Source organism: Mesoplodon mirus (genome assembly GCF_964341445.2).
Source record: "Mesoplodon mirus genome assembly, chromosome: 14".
Lineage (NCBI taxonomy): Eukaryota > Metazoa > Chordata > Mammalia > Artiodactyla > Ziphiidae > Mesoplodon > Mesoplodon mirus.
Window position 1 is genome coordinate 45,316,729 of NC_138990.1, and position 23,386 is coordinate 45,340,114.

A 23,386-nucleotide genomic window follows, 5' to 3' on the forward strand; every position below is an offset into this window, starting at 1 on the left:
CCTCACAGCTCAGGTCCTGAAGGCCCAGTGGATCACAGCCGTCCTTTCCATCTGGCCAGCTGGCCAGTTTGTACTTCCTTTCCAAGGAGTTAACATCAGCGAGGTCTCTGGCTACTGCAGTCGGCTGAGACCACCGAGCAGAGAACAGAGAAGGGGAGAGTGTCTCAGCAGCCCTGCTCTGGCCCCGGGCCTAGTTGGGGGTCTGGCCAGGCCTGGGCCCCCACTGGGACCCACTGAGAGCTGCGTGGGCTCCGATGAGCTTTCGAGAATGAGGGCCGAACAGGGGGCTGCCTTTCTCTGAATTATTGATACAGGTTTCGGGGGAAATTTGTTTTTTTGTCTATTATTTTTTAAAGAACTGGGTGACCCTGAAAAGTTTGAAAATCTTTGCAGTAGAGGAACTGGAAGGGGAAGTGTATCACCTGAGAGTGGGCAAGGGTGGGTCAGGAAGGTGGAATTTGTGCACCTAAATGATAACATCTGACCCTTTTTCTCTTTCCCTTTGGCGGTTTGCTCTGAAATGGCAGAGAGGTGTCAGGCTGGCCCAGCAGCGGCCCCCTCGGGCACACAGCAGGCCAGAGAACAGTGTGTACCTGCAACCTGGCAGCCAGCACCTGGCACACGTGTGCCCTACCCCTCCTCACGCGCTCCAGGCCCCTGGGCCAGCTAAGAGGCTGCACACAGGTCCACACTCTCAGTGGGGAAATGCAGAAGGGAAAAGACCCTCTTTCTGTGAAAAGATAATACTCTTGTGATTTTAGGACAAACACTGTTATGACTCCAACTAACACTGATAACTGCACGGCCCTGCGGGAGAGCTTAAACATGCCTTGACATACTGATGCCAACCGTCTCACAAGGGGGTATCATTATCCTATTTCCCAAACGGGGGAGCTGAGACTCTGCCTGCCCCTAGTCACTCAGCCGCAAGGGGTGGGGATGAGAGGTTTGACCTCATGGTGCTCCTCGTTGCTAGGGGACCTCTCCGTGGAGCCCTGGTTGGGCCTGACTTTCCTCCTAGAGTCTACATTGTGTTTTTAAGTGTCCCAGCCTGGCCGGGTAAGTTCCGTTCCTCAGCCAACACACACACACACACACACACTCTCTCTCTCTCTCTCTCTCTCTCTCTGCCTCAGTTTCACTCACCTCTTCCTCAAGCTCCCACCCCCGTGACTCTGTGTGCACAGTTAGAAGGAGCCATGGAGGCTGGGGGGCGTGAATCAATATGGTGGCCTCTGGGGGATTGAGGGTTTTCTGGGATCTTAGTGCTTCATGGTGTGAGGTCTCACTTGAGCACTCAGACCCGGGCAGGGGGTGAAGAGGACCCCCACCTCAGGTGAAGTGGCTGAGTTTGGGAGGAGTCTGCTGAGCACTGCTTCACCCCAGATCTCAGCATGGCCCTGACCCAGGCTCCTCCAGGCTGCTTGGGAGTGGCTGAAGCTCTGGGGCTCAGCCTGGTGGAGGGAGGCGGGGGAGGGGCTGTGGGAACCCTGCACTCTGGGGGTGAGGCTGGGTGTGTAGACCCCATACACACACGTCTATGCATACCCCGTGGCACACGCCCCATGCACATCTCTGTCAGAGCCCCCAGGCATGCACACATGCCCGGCTGTCCCCTGGCCCCAGGCATAGGAGGGAGGTCCCTTCTTCTATGGGTCTCCACTGGAGTAGAAGAATGATCCAGAAGGAGAACAAGAAATGTGTCCCGCTCCCTCCCTTCCCCCAGGATGAGACCCCGCAGAGAGAAGCCCAGCAGGGACACCAGGAAGGGGGGCTGGGCAGAAGGAGGGCTGGAGGGCCAGGCAGGTGGAGAAAGTGAGGAGGAGAGTCGCGGAATACAGGGAATCCGCGAAAGCCCCGAGTCTCTGAAGTGCAGTTGTGAGATTAAGGCTGGGTTCCCTTCTCTGTCCTTTCTAACAGGGGTCCTTTGCCCAGAACCTGGTGGTGTGTGCAGCTCCCTGGTGTCATGGAGAGAGAGAACATACGTGCAGGTAAGCGTGAGAAAACACCTGGGCATGCGTGTGTGTTCAGGGCCAAAGTCTCCTCTCTCTTCAGACAACAGGGCAGATGTACACTGACACGCAGGGGCCCAGAACCCTGATTTTGTGCTTCTGAGAGCAAAGTGCTCACGGGGTTAGTAGTTCATTCCTTCTCTGCAACACCGACAGCTGGGGGGGGGGCGAGGGAGTCCTGTGAGCGAGTGAGACCCCGGCCTGGGCCCAAGCGGCGGTGAAGCTCCGGCTATGGGCGGCTTTGTTGGCAGAGCCCTTGGAATAGGGTGTGGATGGCCAGAGCTGAGAAGGATCTTGGGCCAAAAGGTCCGATGCTGCTCAGGGTAGAACAAGTTGTGGTGGGGTAACAGGGAGACTGTGGAAAGGGAGAAGGAAGGAAGGGGACCCTGGCTGAGCACCAGCCATGGGCCAGCACTGCGGCGGGCAGCTCACACGTATTATCTCATTTGACCCTAACATTCCTGTGAGGTATCAGCAACCCCTGTCTTACAGGTGGTAAAGTGGGGCTCCAAAGGGCAGGGCTGGGATTTGAGCCCTGTGCTCTCCACGGCACCACACTGCCTCCTGGGACATTCCCGGGCATATTGTGCAAAGAGCCGGCTGAAATCAGAGGCTGCTGATTTGGAGACAGGGCCTACAGAAGCAGCCAGAGTGGCTCAGAGGGCCTGACCAGGGCCTGGGCCTGATGGAACCATGGGAGGAGACCGACCAGGGCCTGGACCTGATGGAACCATGGGAGGAGACCGACCAGGGCCTGGGCCCGATGGAACCATGGGAGGAGAGGGTTAGTGGGAGGGCGGGTGGTGGTGGTTTGGGGGCTGAGGGACTGCTCAGGCAGAGCTGCCAGTGGACATTCCCTAAGGCCCAATGGGAAGAACTTCCGGGAAGATACTTAAGGCCTTGGGAGTATAGAGGAATGTCTGCAGAGCCCCTCCCAGGGGGTGGTGAGGGCAGATGGCAGGAGCCCAGCCGTGGGGACCTAGGCCCTGCAGGGAGACCTCCCCACATCAGCCTCCTCTGCCCTCCATGGAATGGATGCCTCATGCCACCAGTCCTGGGCCTGAGGTTGCTTCCTGCCACTCACTCCACCAGCCCCCCGACCCCTCCAGCAAGCACCCCACGCAGCCACATCAGACAGGGAGGAATGGATTCCCACACCAGACCCCTGTGGATCCAGACAACCAGGTGAGAGACCGTTGCTTACCGGCCATGAAGTTTTCTTGTTTGGGAAAACAACAGAGAGGCACCCTGTAGATTGGGCACCTTGACCTACAAAGCGATGTGCCTTCCCAGGAGGGGCTGGAGGGCAGGGAGTAGATGTAGGCGAAGGAGGACTTGACTTGGAGCCAGAGCCTGGGCACATACATCCCTTCCTTCCCCCTATTCTTTCGTTGGCCAAATTTTTTCTGGAGGGCTCTCTGGCCCAGAAGACAATGGCTTCCTCCCAGACCCCAGAGCTGACAGGCCTGCCTGGCTGGCACTTAGGTGAAGAGGGTGAGACATAACACCTACGGCTGCGAGGCCAAATCCGGGTTCCCCTTGGAACCATGCACTCCTTGACCCAGAACTCATTGGCCCAGGCAGGCAGCTAGAATTAAACCACAGGAGAAGCCCAGATTCTCTAAACCAGCTCTACCTTCTCCTCACACCTCTGCCCTCCCCCTGCCCCCAGCCTGCTGGCTGCATGGCCAGGCCTGGTGTGGCAGTGGCACCACCACGAGGCACCCTCAGGGTTTGGGTTGGCAGCCCCAGCGCAGCTGGGAATCTGCACACACACCCAGCCCCTCCAAAGCAGGCCGTGGCCCCCAGGAGACAAGGAGCTCTGCGTGCGGTCGTCACCCTCTCCCCATTCCCAAACTCTGGGACAAAACGTCTTCTCCTGTTCCTGCTTCCTGCTGCTGCTGGGGAGGTGGGAAAGCCAGGCTATAACGTGAGGGTGGATAGAGGCCCCCTCTCCATCTCCATACTCCTGGGGCCCAGGACGGTCTGCAGGTCCAGGACCAAAGCCCCTCAGGCTTGACCGCATTGTCTCACTGTTCCCTCCATCAACACCCTGGCCCACTTGTGTGGGATGAGAGAGGACCTGGCTCGGCATTGCCTGAGCTGCAGCGACCCCAGACAGGGCTGCCTTCTTGGCTTCCATAGCGAGCTGTTCTCCACGCGCGCTACCCACGGGACCTGGGGAATCCCTGGGTCCCTCAGGACGTTAGAGTTGGAGGGCAGCCAGGATGCTCAACCCATTCCTGTTACTAACCCGGAGGGGCTAATGACTTTTCCAAAGTCAGTTAGTTAGTGGCGGTCAGGATGCGACTTAATGGGGCTCAGCTCTCCTGATTTGGAGCCAGCGTTCCTTTCCCTGCAACTGATGGCTCTCACGTGGCATCCAATCTGTCCCCAGAAAGCCCTTTCTTAAAGCCCATGTGTAGCCACAGACAAGCTCTTTTCTCTACGGGGACAGAGGATGGGGACCAGATGGTACCCTTAGTGTCAGCATCCCCACACTCCCCACTGCGTCCCTGCTCCTCTTTTCACCATTTCCAGCCCGATTCCTAACCCTCTGCATTGTACAAGAGCCTGTTCATCATCAGCCCTTACGTGGGGTAGTACTTGGCACCCCAGTTACAGTCTGGCCCTCCATCATCCCTCAGCTCTCCCAGCAGCAGGGTGGGGGTTCCCATTGCCCTGAGACCCCTGGTACAGGGTAGGAGTGACTGGCCAAGGGTCACGAGGCTGGTAAGAGGTGGAACTGGGACTCAGACCTGTGTCTCCTGAGGCCAGATTACACGCTGTCTCTATGCTACCCAGCCTGGAGTCTAAGGAGAACGGTCTCCAAGCTGGCCTGGGTGATGCCGTCCACCTCACGGCTGACCTGGAGTCATAGGTCCAGGAACATTTGTCACAGGCATGGTTCCTTTGGACTTACTATGATTACTCCCCACCTGGCTCCCAGGGTCTGAAGCTTGTATATGTCTCGGGGGTGGGGGGGGGGAAGGGGGGAGCGGGGAGTGGTTCAAGGGCAAAGAAGGAAAATATATTCATACAATAAAAGTATAAAATCAATTACCCTAATTTAGCATCTGTGCTTTTTCAGAACAAGTACTGAATCAATTTTACTTGGAAAGGACAGGGTGGAAGGAGATGGGAGGGAGATGTTTCCAGTGGGAGGGGAGCCTACCCCCCTCTCCAAACCCACCCCCATCCTTCAGATGCACCGCTGACTTACCTGAGTTTTACACATTATTCCCAGTGACCTAGGAACCTGCAGACAGTGTTTTACCTAGAGTCTGTCTCTCTGGGCTCTGAGACTAATACAGTTGCGTTTCCTTTTTTTTTTTTTTTTGTAAAAATAGTGCATTTGGAATGAGTAGGCCTGGACACAGCATCCCGTCCTCTCTGTGTGACTGGCCATTTGAAGGTGGGAATCCTGGACACCTAGGGTGTTGGGATGCGGTCTTCTCAACAGAATAGAGGCCAGGTCCCAACCAGGACTGTTGGCTTCACTCCGGCAGGAAGAAGCCTCCTTCTCTTGGGCCTTCACCGGGCCAGGGCGGAGGCCAGGCTGCCTGGGGCTGGTCTGGCACTGCTGGGTCTTGGGCCAGAGACATCAGGGCCTCCTCCTGTCTGCTTTTCCCATTCTTTGAGGAGGCAGGAGGTCTAGCCTCTTCCTCCCACGTTAGAGTCCACCCTCCCAGAACTTTGCCTCCCTCAGGGTAGCGGGGGGGGGGGTCTGGCCCCTCAGCCTGATCGCAGACACCCTGCTGCCTACCCAGTGAGTTCTGGAGTCGGGGCGCAGAGGATGCTGCAGAAACACTTGCCCTCCTCTTGTATGTCTCTCCAGCAACTCAGGTCTATACTCTGAGCCCAGGCCTAGAGGGGCCTTCCAGGGGAGCAGGCCCCAGGCATCCTCCCTGTGTCTTTGGGGGCAGAGGGCCCAGCCTGTTACCTCCGGAAGCTCTTCTCGCCCGGCGGCCGAGAACTGGGGCGGGAGCCAGGGAGCAGCCCATCTGTCTCCTGGCTGTCCTTCTCCTCCTCGTGAAGGGGCTCATCCCCCAGGAAGTCTTCGTCAGCCCAGGAGCCCACCATGCCTGTGGGCTGATACCGGACCTCCACGCACAGGCTGGTCTGGAGGGAGAGATGGGTGGTGAGTGGCTGGGACGGCAATAACAATCATAATCCCGTGTCCTCCGCTGCTCTGTGATTTTACAAGGTGCTCTCACGCCCTTAACTTACTGGAGGAAGGCAAGCTGGGTACTATCCTCCCCCCCACTTTCCCGTTTTTCAGATGAGAAAAACAGAGGCTCAGAAAGACTGACAACTGAATGGGCTGTGGCTCCAGATCCTCCTGCACGTGGCTCTCCTCCTCCCTGGTGCCCGAGGTGGGGGACCCACGCCGGGCAGCTGAGCCTGGGCTGGGGGTGGGCCGAGTCCACTGGACACATAATCAAGAGCATCCTCCAGTGTCCCCATGGTGTAGGTCACTCTCTCGCCCTCAGAACCAGGGCTGCCTGCGGGGACCAGGGGTGGTCTGTCTGAAATCAGTTGACTTCCCCTCGCTCCTGATGCTCTCTCAGGATTTGATGACGTGAGCTGAGAATGTCCTTCGGGAGAGGAGCCCAGGCCCTGGACACCCTCAAAGGCGTGAGGTCAGCATTTCCTCCTGCTCACCTGACACCCACCCTCCTAATCTGGAGAGGATGGGAGCTCGAGGTCACCATGGGATTTTCTCTGTGTCCTTGGGCCACAGAGCAAGAAGCCTCCTCTAAGCTCTAGCTTCTCCCCAGTGCACAGGGAAGACTCAGCCTAGTCCCTTCCTCAGCCCGTGTGGGTGCTAGGAAATCTTCTAGACACGCTTTCCCCTCTTCCAGGTCAGGAGCTGGCTGGCTCCGGAGACACCACAGGCAGCCCACACTAGGCATGTGGTCCTCTGAATGCTCAGGCTTCGATTTCCCCAGGGAAGAAGTGTCTTGAGCCACCAAGGCACTGTGGGAGTTTCTGCCCCACCCTTGGCACTCCTCAGAGAGGGTTCCTTCCATTCTGGCTCTCTGTGGCTGCAGTCCTGCTTCTGAGGCTATTCTGCTGGCTACTACATAGGGTCATATGTGGGACCAGGGTTGGGGAACCATGGTACAGCCCCATTTTACATATGGATAAACTGAGGCCAGGAAATAATAGCTACTGATCTTACTTTATATATTTATTGAGCACTTACTATATGCTTAACTGGTCCAAGCACTTTCTGTGCATTCCCATTTAATCCTTAGAGCAGTCCTGTGAAGTTGATACTGTAATTTTTCTCACTTTGCAGATGGTATGCAGCCAGCCCACAGTTAGTGAGTGGCCTAATGAATGTTTGTACCCAAGGGCTGTGTTCCTCACCACTAGGCTCAACTGCCCAGTGGTGGGCATCAATGAGCTCATGGGGACAGACGCGTCAGAGCAGAGCCTGGGGTCTGGGCGTCCAGAATGGTTTATTTCCTTCCTCTGTTTGAACATGTATTAAGTGCCTACAGACTGTGCATCATTAGTACATGTGTGTTCCTGTTGGAAGTGCTGGCATGGAATGTGACAGATGAAATAGAAAGAAGGTCCCTGCCCTCACAGAAAGGCTAGTCTTAGACGTCAAGGCAGGCATGCAGAGTGAAGGTCACGCCCAGGAGTGGCCAGCAGGGCTCAGACTGGGTTTCAGATGACAAGAGACACATCTTTAGTGATTCCTGAGCTGGGTCCAGATGGAAGGGCCCCTAGGGAGAGAAGGGAGGGCATCCCCCCGTCACCTTCTCTTGTACTCTTATGGCAGGAAGGATTGCAGTGTCCACCTTGGGGCCCTGTCACGCCCCAAGGGCTCTGGACATGGCTGCCAGGCTGAGGGGCTCCAGCAGAGTCTGACCTGAGTCTCCTCCTCCCACCTCACCTCCCCACCCACAAGGAGTGTTCCTAAGGCCATGCTATGTGCAGGGGCAGGGAGGCCAGCAGGCCCCCAGGTGACCCGTAATAGGCAGGTCCAGGGACTCTCTGGGCGCCCTCACCTGGATGATCGCATTGTTGTCGTCGATCAGCATGTCAGTCACTTCCACGTGCTTCTCCTCCACCACCTTCTGCAGCACCATGCGGAAGGTCCCGATCAGCCTGTGAATGGCAGAGGGGGCGTGGTCTTCATGGTTTCACATGAAGAGGCCAGAACGAGGAGCAAGGCTGACATCCCGAGAGGCTGGGACTGGCTGGCAAGGGGACGAGGGGGCTGGCTCAGGCTCCAGGCTGGGGTTGGAGAAGGTGGCCCAGGAGCTGGGGCTGGCCAAGGTGGCATGTCCAGGAGGGTCTGTGGCCCCCAACAGCTGTGTGTGGTTGTACGTATGACAGCCATTTCCCTGGGAGAGCTTGAGGGCAGTGAGCACCTGGGGGGATGTTCACAGATGGGTCAGTGTGTCCTGGTGGAGCCTCGTGCTCGTTGGGTACAGGCGATTGGGGTTGCTGAGCCCCTGCGGAGCAGCTTCCAGATGCCCAGCATGGAGGCTGTGGGGAAGGACCAGAGGCTCCTGGACACACAGATAGCTCCTCCCCCTTCTACCTCCCTAATCACTACCAAGGTCTCTACCCCTCACCGGCACCACTGGCTCGTTCGTCCTCTGTTGAGTCGGTAGTGATGCCCACACACACCTGCGTTCTGCAAGCTCCTTAGGGGCAAGAACCCATCTGACTGTGGGATCCCCATCCACCCAGCTGCCTAGAGGGGATCAGCAGGGCAGTGTTGTGATGAGCACAGACGTGGAGTTGGAGAGACGGGATCGGAAACCCAGCTCGGACACTTACTGGAGGGTTACCTGCTTCCCGGCCAGCTGACCTGGGCTCTCAGTCCCAGATTTCTCCTAAGATGAGCTAATGACCCCTGCTTCACAGAGCTGCTGTTTAGAGGACTAACAGAGATCCTCTGTGCCAAGTTCTTAGCAGAGCGCCTAGTACATAGTCAGCACTCCAGGAGCTGTCTGGTCGTTATCAAGGGGGTGACGTTATAGCGTGAGCCTTTCCAGGGAAGCAGCTGTTTCCTATTTCCAGACTCTATTTGATATTTCTGGCTCACAGGAGATCTCAAAGTCTACTGGCTGAATTAATGAACAACAGTGGGGGCCCCATAAATGCTGACTGAGTTGACCGGCATGCCATTGCATCCCGTGGTTTGAAGGTTATTCCTCTAGGAGAGAACAGGGTACTCAGAGAGATGTTCTCACACGGCGATTCCACATGGGGTAGATTCAAACATACACACCACTTCTGGTTGGAGGGACAAAAGCAGAGGGGGCCATTCACAGGGTGTGAGACAGGAGGGGACCTTGGGATCATCTGGTGCTGCCCTTGGTTTATAGGGGAGGAAGGTGAGGCCGAGAAAGCAGGAAGGGATGCAGTTAATTTAATGGCCACGCCGGATGAGGTGAGGTATCGGGTGGATTCTGACTTCACCAGACACGTCTGATGTCTGCATCCTCCTGAGGGCCATGGAGGGCAGACACTGTTTTAAAAAAGCCTCCCGTCTGTGTGAGGGGAGAAAGTGCTGGGAGCAGCCACAGTGAATGAATGCTTCTCTCCGGGGTTCAGAGCTCCATCCGTCAGCTCGCCCCATCCTCCCTATGGGTGAAACTGTTCATACCATTCCTCCACTCTAAAGCCTACCTTGGCTTCCAGGCTCTTCTCAGACTAGCCCCTTGGAAGCTGCCTCCCCCGCTGCATCCTGCCCTCTCCCCAGCTTGGGCTGAAGTACCGGGCTGGGGTCAGGAGACCTAGAGCCGCTGCCCCTGGGTCTCAACTTTGTCTTTATAAAGTGAGGGTGGTGGGCTCTTAGCTTCTGTCCTGTGTAGCCCTTCTAACACTAGACTCTAGGCATGAACGTGTATACTGGGTTCTTTGCAGCCTCATCTTTTTAGGGTCTAAATCTGTGGTTCTAAACTTCAGCATGAACAGAATCATGGGGAGGGCCTGCTAAAACACAGATGACTTGGACCCACCCCCCCACCATTGTGCTGGCAACTGTTTAACAACTGGCTGGGGGAGGGGAAGGGCAGTCCTGACTTGCAGCTTTTGCTCATTTCCATGGTGTAAATACCCCCACCAAGGCCAATTTCAAGCTTGCAATGTGAAGTCACTGAACACCGAGTTGGGAGAGGTGTGTACCATCTGCTCTTGGGAGCCGGCCCCGCCCCAGGGGGTCTGACTCAGCAGGCGAGGTGGGGCCCCAGAATGGGTATTTCTGACAAGTGTCCAGGTGATGCTGATGATTGTGCTTGGGGAGCACACTTTGAGAATCCCTGTTCTACCACTGCCCCTTGCTGACTGGAACTTCAGGCCCTTTTAGCTCCACTAGGGCCTGTTGAGCACCTGCTGAGCGCTGGGTGCGCAGGCACAACTTTCCCTAGAAGATACCCAGGGATCAGTAGAGATACTGCAGTGTGACAAGACACCCCCAGGGGGCAGGATGGAGCTATTCCCCCACAAGTGCTCAGAGAAGGCTCTGGCACCTTCCAGGCTTAAACAAGTTCTCAGACCTTTAGACTTGCCAGGGACCTAAGAGGAAAGCTTGTCCAGCATTCCGTCAAGGAGAAGTCCCTTAGTAGAGCTGATTCACTTTGTTATAAAGCAGAAAGGAACACACCACTGTAAAGCAATTATACTGCAATAAAGATGTTAAATTAAAAAAAAAAAAAGGAGGAGTCCCTTAAACCTCCTCCCTGACACACACTCCCAGATCCTGCTAGACGCCCGGTGACGGGGACCTCACTACACCCTGGCTGCTCACCCATCCACCTCTGCTTCAATCACACAGTAAGCTAAGATCCGTCTTCTGGCAAATTCCCCTCTCCTCATGCCCTGGTCCAAGCCCTGTTCACACACAGACTAAATGCCATCCCTAATGGGAGGCAATGTAGACAGTAGAAAGAGCCTGGGCTCTGGGGTCAGACAGAGGTGGGTTTGCCCAGCAGGGTCTAAGAGGGTTTCTACCACCTGGCAGCTGTGTGACTTGGGCTGGTTCTCCAACCTCTCTGAGCCTTGCTTTTTTGCCACCTCCCCAAAGGAGGTGATACCACTTGCTTCACTGGGTGGTGGCGAGTGCACTCAAGTGAAAGTCCTCTAATACCGCCACACTCAGATGTCACATGTCACAGTGGGGCATGAGGTGGGGCGGTGTTTGCCATCTGGAGGGCCCATACACACTGGTCTCCTGCACAGGGTGGGCTCTGGGGGCAGATGCACAGTCTCACAGAGCCAGGGCAAGCCTGCGGCCCAGAAGATGGGGCTAGGATCCTGGGAGCTAGCAAGGCCAGAGGACTGAATTCACCATACCCACAGTGGGTGGCTTGTGGGGCTTTAACTCTTTTTTTTTTTTTTTGCAGTACGCGGGCTTCTCACTGCTGTGGCCTCTCCCGTTGCGGAGCACAGGCTCTGGATGCGCAGGCTCAGCGGCCATGGTGCACAGACCCAGCCGCTCCGCGGCATGTGGGATCTTCCCAAACCGGGGCACGAACCCGTGTCCCCTGCATCGGCAGGCGGACTCCCAACCACTGTGCCACCAGGGAAGCCTGTGGGGCTTTAACTCTTAATAGTTACCTGCTGCTTCCCCCAAACAAAAATAAAAAATAGTGTCCTTTGAAATGGACAACGGATGTGATCTCAGTCTTATGTTAAAGATAAAGAAAAACATCCATCACCAGAGGAATGGATAAAGAAGATGTGGTACAGGGCTTCCCTGGTGACGCAGTGGTTGAGAGTCCGCCTGCCGATGCAGGGGACACGGGTTCGTGCCCCGGTCCGGGAGGATCCCACATGCCGTGGAGTGGCTGGGCCCGTGAGCCATGGCCACTGAGCCTGCGCGTCCGGAGCCTGTGCTCCGCAACGGGAGAGGCCACAACAGTGAGAGGCCCGCATACAGCAAAAAAAAAAAAAAAAAAAAAAGTATATAATGAATAAGAACCTACTGTATGGCACAGGGAACTCTACTCAGTACTCTGTAGTGGCCTATGTGGGAAAAGAATCTAAGAAAAAAAAAAAAGAGTGGCTATATGTATATATATAAAACTGACTTACTTTGCTGTACACCTGAAACTAACACAACATTGTAAATCAATTGTACTCCAATAAAAACTTAAAAAAAAAAGGAAAACATTTTAAATAAAACTTTACCCTTTTTGCACATCTGTAACGTACCGTCTAAGCAAAACCAGGGTGCTTGCTATGAAAACACAACTTCAAAACAAGTGCCCGCATGCTGCTTCCAACAGAGCGTTGCCCCTCAACCCCCTTCCATAGATGTTCTCTGGGGAAGGAGCTGGTGCAGGAAGGGAGCCTTGGGTCTGGCCTGCCTGGTGACCCCGGAGACCACCTCCTGCCCTGAGCCCAGCTGCCCTTTGTCCAGTCTGCCTGGAAGCTCAGCAGCCTCTGTCTATTGTCTCTGCCCCTCCCGGTGGGTCAGCGTGGAGGAGCTGCCTGGGAGGTGGGCCCTCTGGATGGCAACCCCCGACTCTGGAGGCTGGGCTGGCCCCCACGGAGTGGCTGGGCAGGCTGAGCAGGGGCAGGATTCTCTGGTAGTTAGCCAGCAGTGAGGGGGGCCCACAGACTGACCACAGTAGAGCTGCAACCAGGCACCAGGGTCTGTCAATAATTCATTGCTTTCCCCTGGGAGCTGGTGTCAAGTGCCTGAGGCCTCACCAGGCCTCCACTGCTCTCCTGGCTCTTGAATTATTCAGGAGCCCCAGGAGACTGGTGCCTGGGTCAGACCAGCCCCCCTCCAGGGTCCTGGACAGGCAGAGGGGGTGGCACACGATCCTCTGGACCCAACATCACATCCTCACAGGGAAGCCCAAGGCTCTTGAAAAAGGATCTCATTCAATGTGGGCAGAGCAGACCTGGGGTCTCCTGGCCTGGGTGAGGGGTCAGTTTCTATGCTGCCCTCTGCTTCTAGAATAAGTCCCCTTCTCTGTGGTGGGTGGTGGTGGGATCAGGCCCACAGGTTCTAAATCTCATGCCAGCCTCCTTTACCTCAGTTTCCCCAAATGTACCAGTCATGTGGCTGGCTTCCTGGGGAGCCCTGAGCTCTTCAGAGAAGAAGGGCCACTCGAATTCCTGTGCCCAGATCCTCCTACCCTGTACGCCCTCTCCTCCTGACATTACTCATTCACTCATTCCACAAAGTAAGGGGGGCCTGCTGGGTGCCGGCCACTGTCCCAAGCAGCAGGTGTGGCTTTGCTGGTTGCTGTGCCCGGTGCAACCCCCAGAGGCTCCCCAGAGGCTCAGCTGCCCCGTCAGAAGGAGCCTGGTGACTGAGCTGGGCCATGGTGGGGACAGAGGGCAAGCACTAGGTGGCCCTTTCCTTTGGCTCTGGGAGATAGAGCCCAGACTCCAGGGTGGGAGACTGAGGCCCACCTGACTCCAAGTACCTGCCCTCCCTTTCCGACCCCCCGAGCTGGCCTGTGTCAGGTGGGCCCTGCGTTGTCCACGAGACCACCAGTCCTCCCCACCTCAGCTCTGCAGCCAGCAGTGCCCTGGACCTTCTCCAGGCTTCCAAGGAAACAGCAGGACCCACTTCCACCAGGTCCAGGCCTCCCCTTGTGGGGTTTCCTGCCTTTTCCTGGGTGGGGGCAGGGAGGGCCGGGAGAGAGAAAGAAGGAGAATCAGAGCAGGGACACCCCACTTCTGTCTCCGTCTTGCTGGCGTTTTAGAACAACTCATCGAAGCCCTATATTCCAGCATACTCACTGTTACAGTAGTTGATTTCCTAAACAGTTTACCAGATACTTCTGATTAGTTTATAGCAAGAGTTTTGATGTTTTCAAGCATTTTAGGGATTGGTCCAGCAGCTTTCATTTAAATGATTTAGCGATCTCTTCCACATCCTTGGTTTCCACCATCACTGTTCACATAGCCCGGTTTCTGGGAGTTTGAGGATTAGGAAGGGGAGGGAGGAGACCAGCATCCTAGCCCCGCCCTCCTGCTGTCTACCCCTGTGGCCTCAGCAACCTCTCTGAGGCTCACTTTCCCCATCTGCACAACGAGGGTTGCCCTGGCTGAGCTCCAAGGCTCCCCGGTGCTCTGCTGTCTACCGTGGGTCCTGTTGGGACGCCTGGAGCTCCTCCCAGCCCTCAGCTTCCGATTCTGCTTCTTCCTCCACGTCCACCTTGCTGTGCATGTTCCTGTTTCTCCTGTTCTCACAGGTTACCCGGTCTCTCATCCCAGGGAAGAAGGTCCTGCTTCATCTTGGGGGCCCCTGGTGGGGTGTCTCACCAACCTTTCTTGTGGGTGCCAGAGGCAGCTGCCTGAATGATGGGATGCCCTGATAGGCCTCCCTGCCAGTGGGTCTGGAATGCCCACATCCCATACCCAGCTGAGATCTCTCTGGCTCCCAATAAAAATCACAGAATCCTTGGAGGTCACGTGGTTTGGCCCTTCCTGACTCAGAAATCCCCTCTACGGCATCATAGTCCACACTCTGCTAACCCTCTCCCCGTGACAGCTCATTGGCTGGAGAGCTCTGGCCAGCTTTCATCTGTCTGCTGTCCACCAGCAATGCAGCCCTGTCCTGATCCTGCTTCTAGGCATACATCTTTCCTCTTTCACATGGCAGAAAACCTTCTTAGGGGACAGACATGGTGCCCTAACCCCTCATCTTAGTATCTCTAATGACTAGCACAGTGTCTGCCTGGTATACAGTGTTTCTCAGTGAATGTTTGATGAGTGACTGAAAGGATGGACCAAGGCTGGATGGATGGATGAACATGTCTTCTGTGATTTTCTCCTCTAGGCTCTCATCCCCTTGTCATGAGGCAAGATTTAAAGTCCCTTCTCCCTGGCAACCACGAGGCAGTGCCTACTTGTGTTCTCTCCAAGCAGCATGAGGTCAGTGGAACCCTCGCCCCTCACCTCTCCTGCCCTGCTGGCTCTCCTACCAACATGACCTAGGGTTAGGTCAGCTTTTCATTCATTTGAGGTCTTCTCCCACTGTTGAGTCATACTGAGCGCTCAGTGAATAAAACCCCCACGCCATTTCAGACGTGTCATGGTTCAGCCATGACCCCCTCTAGCTTGTATAAGAAAATTGGGTTTCGAATCCAAGACAGGAACTTACATGTACTATATTTAGCCACCATTCCAGACTGTTCAAATGATTCTGAATTTTGCTTGTCACCCAGAGAGAAGGATGGGAACTACTTTTGCTGAAGCCCTGGTAGTGATATGTGGTAGATGGGCTCCATTGCAGAATGTAAGCTCCATGAAGGTGGGCGCCTCGCCATCACAGTAGCCACTTAGTAAACATGGGGATTGAATGAATGAATGAACATCTATCTCATTTAATTCTCACAGCTTCCCTTTGAGGTAAGTACTTATCCTCTTTACACATGCAAACATTGAACTCAGAGAGGTCATGCAACCTGCCCAGGATCACACAGTAGATGACTGAGCTGGGATCTGAGAGCAGGCTCTCCTGACTCCTAAACCACTGAACCAGACTGCCTCGGAGCTTCCAGTCCTCCACAGGTGTGACAAGTTCACTCTCAAGGCTACAGATAGATGGTCTGTTGGAGGGTATTATCACCTTCTCTGATGGGTAACTGTTGCCCAGCATGGTGTAAGGGGGAAAACTTGAGGAAGGGGACAGGAAGCTGTGCTGGGACTGGGGACAGAGAGAGTGAACTTGGCCAACAAGGATAGGGAGGGCTGGGAGACTCTGAGGACATGAGGGAGCGGGGGTTTGCGGGGGGGGTGGGGGCGGGTCTTTGAAGGTCAATCCAGGCCCCTTTTAAACTCAAAGGAGGGGGCGGCCCAAGGAGCAGGGCAGGTGCCCCCCCCCTCGGGGCCCCGCCTCTCATGCCCCGCCCCTCACTTACTTGTTGCTGAAGACTTTGCTGTAGTTGAAGATCTGAATCTCGAGCATCTCATTGCTGTCGATGCCGCTGGCCACCTGCCACCGGAAGGTCTGGGGAGAGAGGAACAGCTGTGGCCTTGGGTGGAAATGACAGGGAGGGGTGTGGGGAGTGGGAGGGGGACCCCTGGTAAGATAGCCCCTCACATCAGCCCAGTGTTTCACAGGAATTGGAAGACCAGATGGAAACTGGGGGCGGGGTGGAGCAATAAACCCTTCTGGACTTGACTTTGAATAACTGAAAATAACCAGAAAGCTCTGGGGTCTGCTCAAGATGCCGCTGAGAGATGCTAAACAAGGGGGATTTGACAGAGCAGGAGGAAGGCAGTGACTTTTTAAGTTTCATTTATATAGCCCACCAAATTCAGAATGCACAAGAGGCTAGTAATAAATAATAACAATGGTAATAGTAATAATAGCTGCCAGTTGTGGGTCTGAACTTTTCATCATGTGGGTCTGAATGCTTTAGATGCATTAATTCGTTTAGCTTTAGATGCATTAATTCATTTAGTCTTTACAACCACCCAAGAGGCTGGTAACGCGGTCTCCGTTCTAGAGACAGAGGAGCTAGCGTTCAGGGAAGTAACAGGACGCTGTTTTTAGTGGTCCAGCAGGTGCTGGGCAGGCTTCTGAGGGCCCACCCGGCAAGCGTGCTGCTTCAGAGCAATTCTTCATTCTCCAGTGAGGACTTGGGGGCTGGGGGAGCACCGAGCCAGCCTGGCAGATCGCAGCCGAGTGTGGGCAGGGCCTGTCACGGCCTTCATGTCCCCTCTCTCTGGGGCTGGCCAAGGCCCAGGGAGGACCCTGACACCTCCACGGTCAGCTGGAGCAGGCAGGTGAGGGAGGAAGAAACAGAGGAGGGAGGGGGGCCTGGGGTGGGGAGGGAGAGGGCTTTGAGAGGGGTGTGGGGGGAGGACTTTGGAGGCCTTGGACACAGAAGGAAGGGGGGGGGAGGGGAGCCTGGAGGCAGCCTGGCCGCCCACAGGCCCCATTAAGCTTCTCTGTTCCTGCCACCTGGAGGTCTCCAGCTCAGCAAGGGTATGGTTTTCTTAATGAAGTTGCCATTATCGGGCGGAAGGGAAATAAACTAGCGTGCGAAGGGCGAACTCATTAGCCACCATGCAGAGGGAGGAGGGTCTGGGGTGGGGGGGCACCAAGATTTTGGTTTTCTTAGAACCAAGGGGAAAGGGGTGTTTGAGCCACCTGAGGGTCTGGGCATGGGATTTTGGCATTTGAAGGAGGAAAGGAGTAGGAGAAAACGGAGCTGTGGAAATGGCCCAGTTAGAGAAGGGTGGTGTTGAAGAGTGACATAATTAGGTGAACACAAAGGAACCGGGAAACATGAAGTCCTTTCGAGGAAAAGGGGCCCCGAGAGGGAAGCGGCTTGGGGTCTCTTCTTGCCCATCACCAGGCCCTGACTTGCCCAGTGGTCGGGGTGTAGTTTACTGGGTCGCCAGGGCCGACAGGCTAAGAAGGCCACCGTCGTGGACCAGTTTGCTGAGCAGAGAGGAAGGGAGTCAGCAAGGGCTGGGAGGGGCACCTGGGGGGGCCCTGACTGGGGATGAGACTCCAGAGGAAGCCCACCCGGGGGCGCCCTTTCAGAAAGTTTTCAGCTGAGGGAGCACATTTAGCATTTCCAGGAAGAAGCCTCAGTCGAGCCCAGCCAACCCACAGAAGCATGAGAAACACGAAAATGTTGATAATTTGTCAGTGAGCTTTGGGGTGGTTTGTTACGCAGCCCTAGATGACTGTGGCAGTCCCCGTGCTATCTGTGCCTCTCTCTAGGAGTCAGCCGCATGTCAGGGAGGCCTGTCATCAGTGGCAGAGCTGCCTCCCTGCCCGGCCCTTGCCTCTCCACATACGAGGCCCCTCCCTTCCCGCCGTCCCCCGAACTCCTCGGATAGCTTGCCTGTCCCACTCAGCAGTTCGGAGCCTGAGCAGAGCCAACAGGCCCAGTCTTGTCTCGTTTACCGGGGTCACCCTGCACCCAGCACGGGGCCTGCCACATTGTAAGTACTCAGCAAATCGGCCTCAGATGGTTGCCTCGACTGCAGTGCTGCTCCTTGCTGGCCTGAGGGCGAGGCCGAGCTAATTCCCCTCTCCACACCTCCTCCTCCTCCCCCTCTGGAAAGCGAGCGTGACGTCACAGTACTGCTTCTTGGGGTCATCGCGAGGCTCGTGAAGCACTAGTGCAGAACCCGGCGCAAGTAAGAGCCTGATCAACATGGCGCTTTAGTACAGTGAAGTCTACTGCGTTGCTGTTATTCCCAGGAGCCGGGGCAAGGTCTGGCCTCCTTGGGGATGGACACTGCAGGGATTACAGGGGGCTGCTGGGGACAGAGAGGCTCTCTCCAGCCTGAGGCAGCACCAGCATGATTCTCTTCTTGCAGCCACAGCAGCTGAGGGTTGTGTCTTCTGCCTCTGGAGATGCCCTGAAATCAGTGGCCTAGCGATCGGGCCAAGGGAGCCCGCACATCACCTAGGATCCACCCCGTGTCAGCCTCCAAACATGTCAGGGGACTCAGGTAGTAGCTGAGCCAAAGATAGCTACTCAAGTTGTCATGAGCCAGCAAGCCCCACGCAGGAGCACACGTTTGCTGAGCGCCTCCTGTGTTTGCTGGGCACTTCCTGTGTGCCGGGCTCTGCGTGGGGAGGGAGGGGTGTGTCTCAGGAGCTACTCTCTGGGTAGTTCTGAAGACAGACACAGACCTGAAATTGCAGCCTGGGATAGGAACATTGACAGAGTAAGGTGGCAAGCATTAGGGGCAGAGGGAGGGAAGAGGACCTCTGTCTGAAGGGGGGTCTCAGGAGCACCGGGAGTGTGGAGCTGTGACCCAGTTCACCAGCTCTAAGCTTCGCCGTGACCTGGCAGGTGCTGGCCAGGGTGGCGGTGTTCTGCGTCCTATCAGCCCCAGCTATCTAAGACTCCACGGAAAGGTTTCCCTGATGCAGGCTGGAGAATGACCTGGGTTATCCTGGGCTTCATCAACTGGGTTTGAAACCATCCTAAATCAGCAAGGCAATGTGCTTAAAGAGACAGCCCTCTAAATATGGGGGGGGGGATATTTTAGGATGTGTTGCAAAGCTTTAGGGTGCAATGGAAAGAGACTGTCTTGGGAAGTTAAAGACCCAAGACTCAAACTGGGTTTTTTCCTTTGTTCATTCTTTCACTCAGCAATATTTCCCTGAGCCCTGTGCTGGGTGCCAGGCCATTCATGAACCAGACAGGTAAGTTCCTGACCCATGTTGTTCACAGCCCATGTCTTGCAGGTACAAGTGAAGTGGGAAGATGAGCTCTGACCCTCCACCGCCCAGGCTGATGACCTCTCCCTCCTCTGGGCTCAGAAGGCCCATAGTCCATCTTTCCTGTTCTGGATCCATCTCCCCTCTGGACTGAGCCCCTTGAGGGCAGGACTGAGCCTTGTCCGCTTTGCAAGTGGCCATAGGCTCTGGAATTAGACTAGGGTTCAAACCCTGATGCACTACTCATTGCCTGGGGTGTTGCCCACCCAGTGCGTTGCAGTGAGTTATGAGGCTTGCGTAAGCTCTCAGCCTGTCCTACTGTGTACCAAGCACTCAGTACCTCGCAGCTGCTCTTATTCCTACAATTGTTATTGTTATTCTGGCCTCTGCTGGGAGGTCTGGTCCACAAGAGCCTGGTTAAGGCCAAACCAAGCTGGCTTGGAGTAGGCTGGGTGTGGCCATGCCCCCACCCCCCAACCAGGGGCCTCTGCTGGCTTCTGGCCTGGCACGAAGGCTGTCTCTCTCCGTCTCTGTCTCTCTCGCTCGCTAGCTTCTCCATAGTTGTAGGTTAAATGCAGGATCTCAGGTTCCAGCCTCTGGGAAAGGAGACACCAGGTCCAGGCTCTGTTTCCACCATTGTTGTTCAGAGCACTGTCTTTCTGCCATGTCCACCCCCCACCGCCTCAGGTTCCTCCGCTGTGCCTGCCGCGGCCCCTCCCATCCTTGTCTGAGTAGAGGAGGGAGAGACATTTGTTTTCATGTCTTTTATTTCATTTTCAGCCATGCAACATTTCTGTGAGGCAGACAGAGCAAGGAGTCTGACCCCATTTTTCAGAAGGGGAATCTGAGGCCTGGAGAGGTTGAGTGGCCAACCCAAGGGCACAGATTTCATTAACACCTCAATGGGGACTGTAGCCCAGGTCTCGTGACTCCCAGGCCAATGTGCTTTGTACCTCACTGAGCTGGTTCCCAAAGGCCCTGGGCACAGTAAGCGTGAGAAAAGAGACTTGCTGGGAAGCTAGGAGACCTCCGGAGGTTTTGTAAGGGGCAGCTGGGGTTTCTTTTCCAAGCTTATTCTGGAACCACTGACAGGCTGGTTCTTTCAGGAGCCAGCTGGGAAAGTTTAGGACTTGTCCACCCGAGGCTGGGGAGACAGGTATAAGTATGGGTGCAGTTCCAGGCTGTCTTTGGAAAGTTCCCCGGGTCCTTCCTGAGCAGGAGGTTGTCTCCACTGCTTTGTGGGGTGTACCCTGCTGACCAGTGGCAGCCAGGCTGCAAGCTGCTTCTGAGAAGGAGAAATGGAGACAGGGGTGTGGAGAGACCCCAGCAAGGCCTTGCAGGAGTGGCGGGGGTCAGGCCAAGCAGCTTTCTACTGCTGCATCCAGAGGGGCCTTAGTATCTAAGGACCCTGGCTTTGCCACTTACAGCTGTCACCTCGGGAAGGATACGTAGTCTCTGAGCCTGAGTTTCATCACTGTAGTTGCTGTGGAGACTGGATGGAAGAGGCCTTGCTCAGGACGCAGCATGGTGCTGCGGTGGGAAACTGCTGCCATGATCTTCCCACGGGGCCGCCCAGAGGGCAAGTGACAGGCAAGTCCGTGTCCCGTGGGAGGGCCTGAGCACTGCAGGTCACTTAGCATCCTTGCCCCATTCCACCAAGTGCCCGTGTGTGTGTAAATTTCCCCGGGTGGGAGCTACCTCTCCCCGCCTCATGGCTGCTCTCCGATCCTGGCCTGTGCTTTTGCCCATAACTCCCTGGCTTCCTCCCCTTCCTGGTCTCTCTGCACAGACCCGGAGGATCCCTGTGCCCAAGTTCCTGCAGGGATCCTTGTGTACTGTTGCACCTGCCTCTCCCTCTGGGGCATCTCTACCTGGCCCTGGCACACATCAGGTGCTCAGAATGTGGTCCCGTGCTCGGGGCGGCAGGACTGACTCTCCCCCTGCCCCGTGCTGGGCGGCCCTGGGAAGAGGAAGGACACGGTGATTAACTTGGAATGTCATGTATACCCGTGGCTCAGGTGTCCCAGGGTGCAGTTAATGGAAAAGAGTGACAGTGCCCTTATAAGGAGCATCAGGTTGCTCACGGGCTGGAGGTCTGGGTGGACATGTCCCTTGGGATACTTGGTGAGAAGGAGGGAGTCGATGCTGTGCCTGGCTGACTGGGGGCAGACGCCCAGGGAGGCAGGGCTGAGCGATTGAGCCAGGAGGCCTGCATCCTCACCCAGGCAGGCCCTCCAGCTCGGGGCCCTGACTGAGGAGGTGGTGCGGAGGGGATGGAACAGGCAGGTTGTGCGGTGGGGCTCATCTGAGGCTGAGACACCAGGCTTAGTACTGACAATGTTTCCATTGTCACGACAATCTCTCATTGTGTTCACGGTTTTACAAAGAGACTTCATACCCATCGCCTGCCCCATTTGACAAGTGTGGTAGCTGAGGCTTAGAAACTGAGGCTGAAAGTCATACAGCCAGGAGGCGGAGAAGGCAACAACAGAACTCTCACCGGGGAGGGTACAGCTCGGGGGCTGTGATGCTCAGTGGTGGCCTGAGCCCAGGTGAGAAGGTGGCCTGAGCCCAGGTGAGAAGGTTGAGGCCTTGCTCCCCTGTGCCTACAGCTCTGGTCCTACGAACACAGCTGTACCGTGTGGGATGGGCCCAGAATGAGGAGGAGACAGAAGGTCTCAGTGGCTCCTGGAGGCTGGTCAGCTAAATGCTAGCCTCAAAGGGAACAGGCTGTGATGAGGCTCTTTCCAGCCCAGACAGAGCCAGACGTGAGGGGCGAGGCCCAGGAAAGCTGGGGTAAGCTCTTCTGGTGTAGAGCTGTGGCTTTGTGCCAAGATGGTGACTTAGGACTCTGCTACCTCTCACCCCAAAGTCAACCCCGTAGGAACTACAGAAGCAAGAGGGGAATATGGATTCTAGGAAGTAACGAACAAACATGCAAGCAGGTATGAGAAACCCAGGGGGACCAAAGGCTGTGTGAACTGACATGAGTTGGGGAGTATGGCGGCTGCTTAGCTTGTGGGGGAGGGGTGAGTGGGAGCAGCAGCGGGAGAACAGGTTGGAGGAAATCTTTGCAAGTTCTGCTCTCATCACTCCCTGGCACCACCTTGGGGCAACGGTTGCCTGCTCCTTTACTGATAAAACTGTGACAAAAACCCTACTGGAATGAGGTTTAATAAAAATAGATGCTGATAAACCAGCTGCCTCACACTTTCTCTCATTGAACCCCCAGAGCTAGTTTGTTAAAAATCTCGACTGCTTTCTGTCAACCATGTCTCGCCTTTAAGGCTTCGAGATGAGACCCTGACTCTGTTTCTGTGGTGACTGGGCCCCCCTGGTGTTCACGCCCACCCTTCAGCCCCTAGAGGCTGACACAGTAGCCTTTGATGGTTGCTCAGTACTCATTACCAGATGAGTAGCTGATACCAGGGGAGCTCAAACAGGGCAAAGTAAAGAGACTGGGAGAGTATCTCTCCTATAAAAAAAAAAAGACAACAGACTGAACTGTATACACCAACTGGAACAGGATCATTAGAATGAACGGACCATAAAACTATGTATCAGCAATATAAAACAAATTCAAGTCATCATAAGAAAAAAGAACAAATTAGTAAATTGGAAGATCAAGTTGAAGAACTCCCTCAGAAGGCAGGAGCAAAGGATTAATCAACAAAAACCAGAAAAGCTAAGAAATGGCAGCTAGAAGTAGTACTGACATCTGATCATAGGAGTTGCAGAGGCAAGAACAATATAAAAGTGAATGTTTGAAAAAAATGATGGAGATAGAATTTTCTATAATAAATGAAAATGAAAGGCCTTAGATTTGAAAGAGCTCACAACATAGTACAAAAAAGCAAAGATCAGGAAACCCACAATTAGACACATTATAATAAAATTTAAGAATATCAAAGATAAAGGACTTATATTTGAAGTTGTGAAGGAAAGAATTTCGAGCTTAGAATTTTATAACTGATGAAACTCTCATTCAAATTTGAAGAAATAAGAAACACATTCTCAGATTTACAAAGCTTTAGAAGGATTGCTACATAAAAATTCAAATGAAAAATACTTTTGGAGGAGGTACTCAAATAAGAAGAAAAACAATTCCAAGAGATGCTTCAAGAGATATGAGAAATAAAGGTGATTAAGTATCTTGGAAAAGACTATTGTTGTCTTTATAAAGAAAAAAGAAGGCTAGGACAAATAAAGGAAAAAGAGAACACACCTTCATAAG

The 23,386-nt window shown here is 54.9% G+C and overlaps 1 protein-coding gene across 3 annotated transcripts in view; it reads right to left on the reverse strand.

Annotated features, from left to right (window-relative positions):
* Nucleotides 1–23,386, reverse strand: part of OTOF (otoferlin) — a gene marked incomplete at both ends in the record, with an annotated part of 89,905 nt that overhangs the window by 46,814 nt on the left and 19,705 nt on the right. For all 3 annotated transcript variants that reach the window (XM_082642322.1, XM_082642320.1, XM_082642321.1), the window contains 3 exons: nucleotides 5,956–6,134; nucleotides 8,039–8,138; nucleotides 15,875–15,963. In XM_082642322.1, coding sequence (XP_082498448.1) covers nucleotides 5,956–6,134; nucleotides 8,039–8,138; nucleotides 15,875–15,963 — 368 coding nt within the window. The remainder of the gene's footprint in view (nucleotides 1–5,955; nucleotides 6,135–8,038; nucleotides 8,139–15,874; nucleotides 15,964–23,386) is intronic.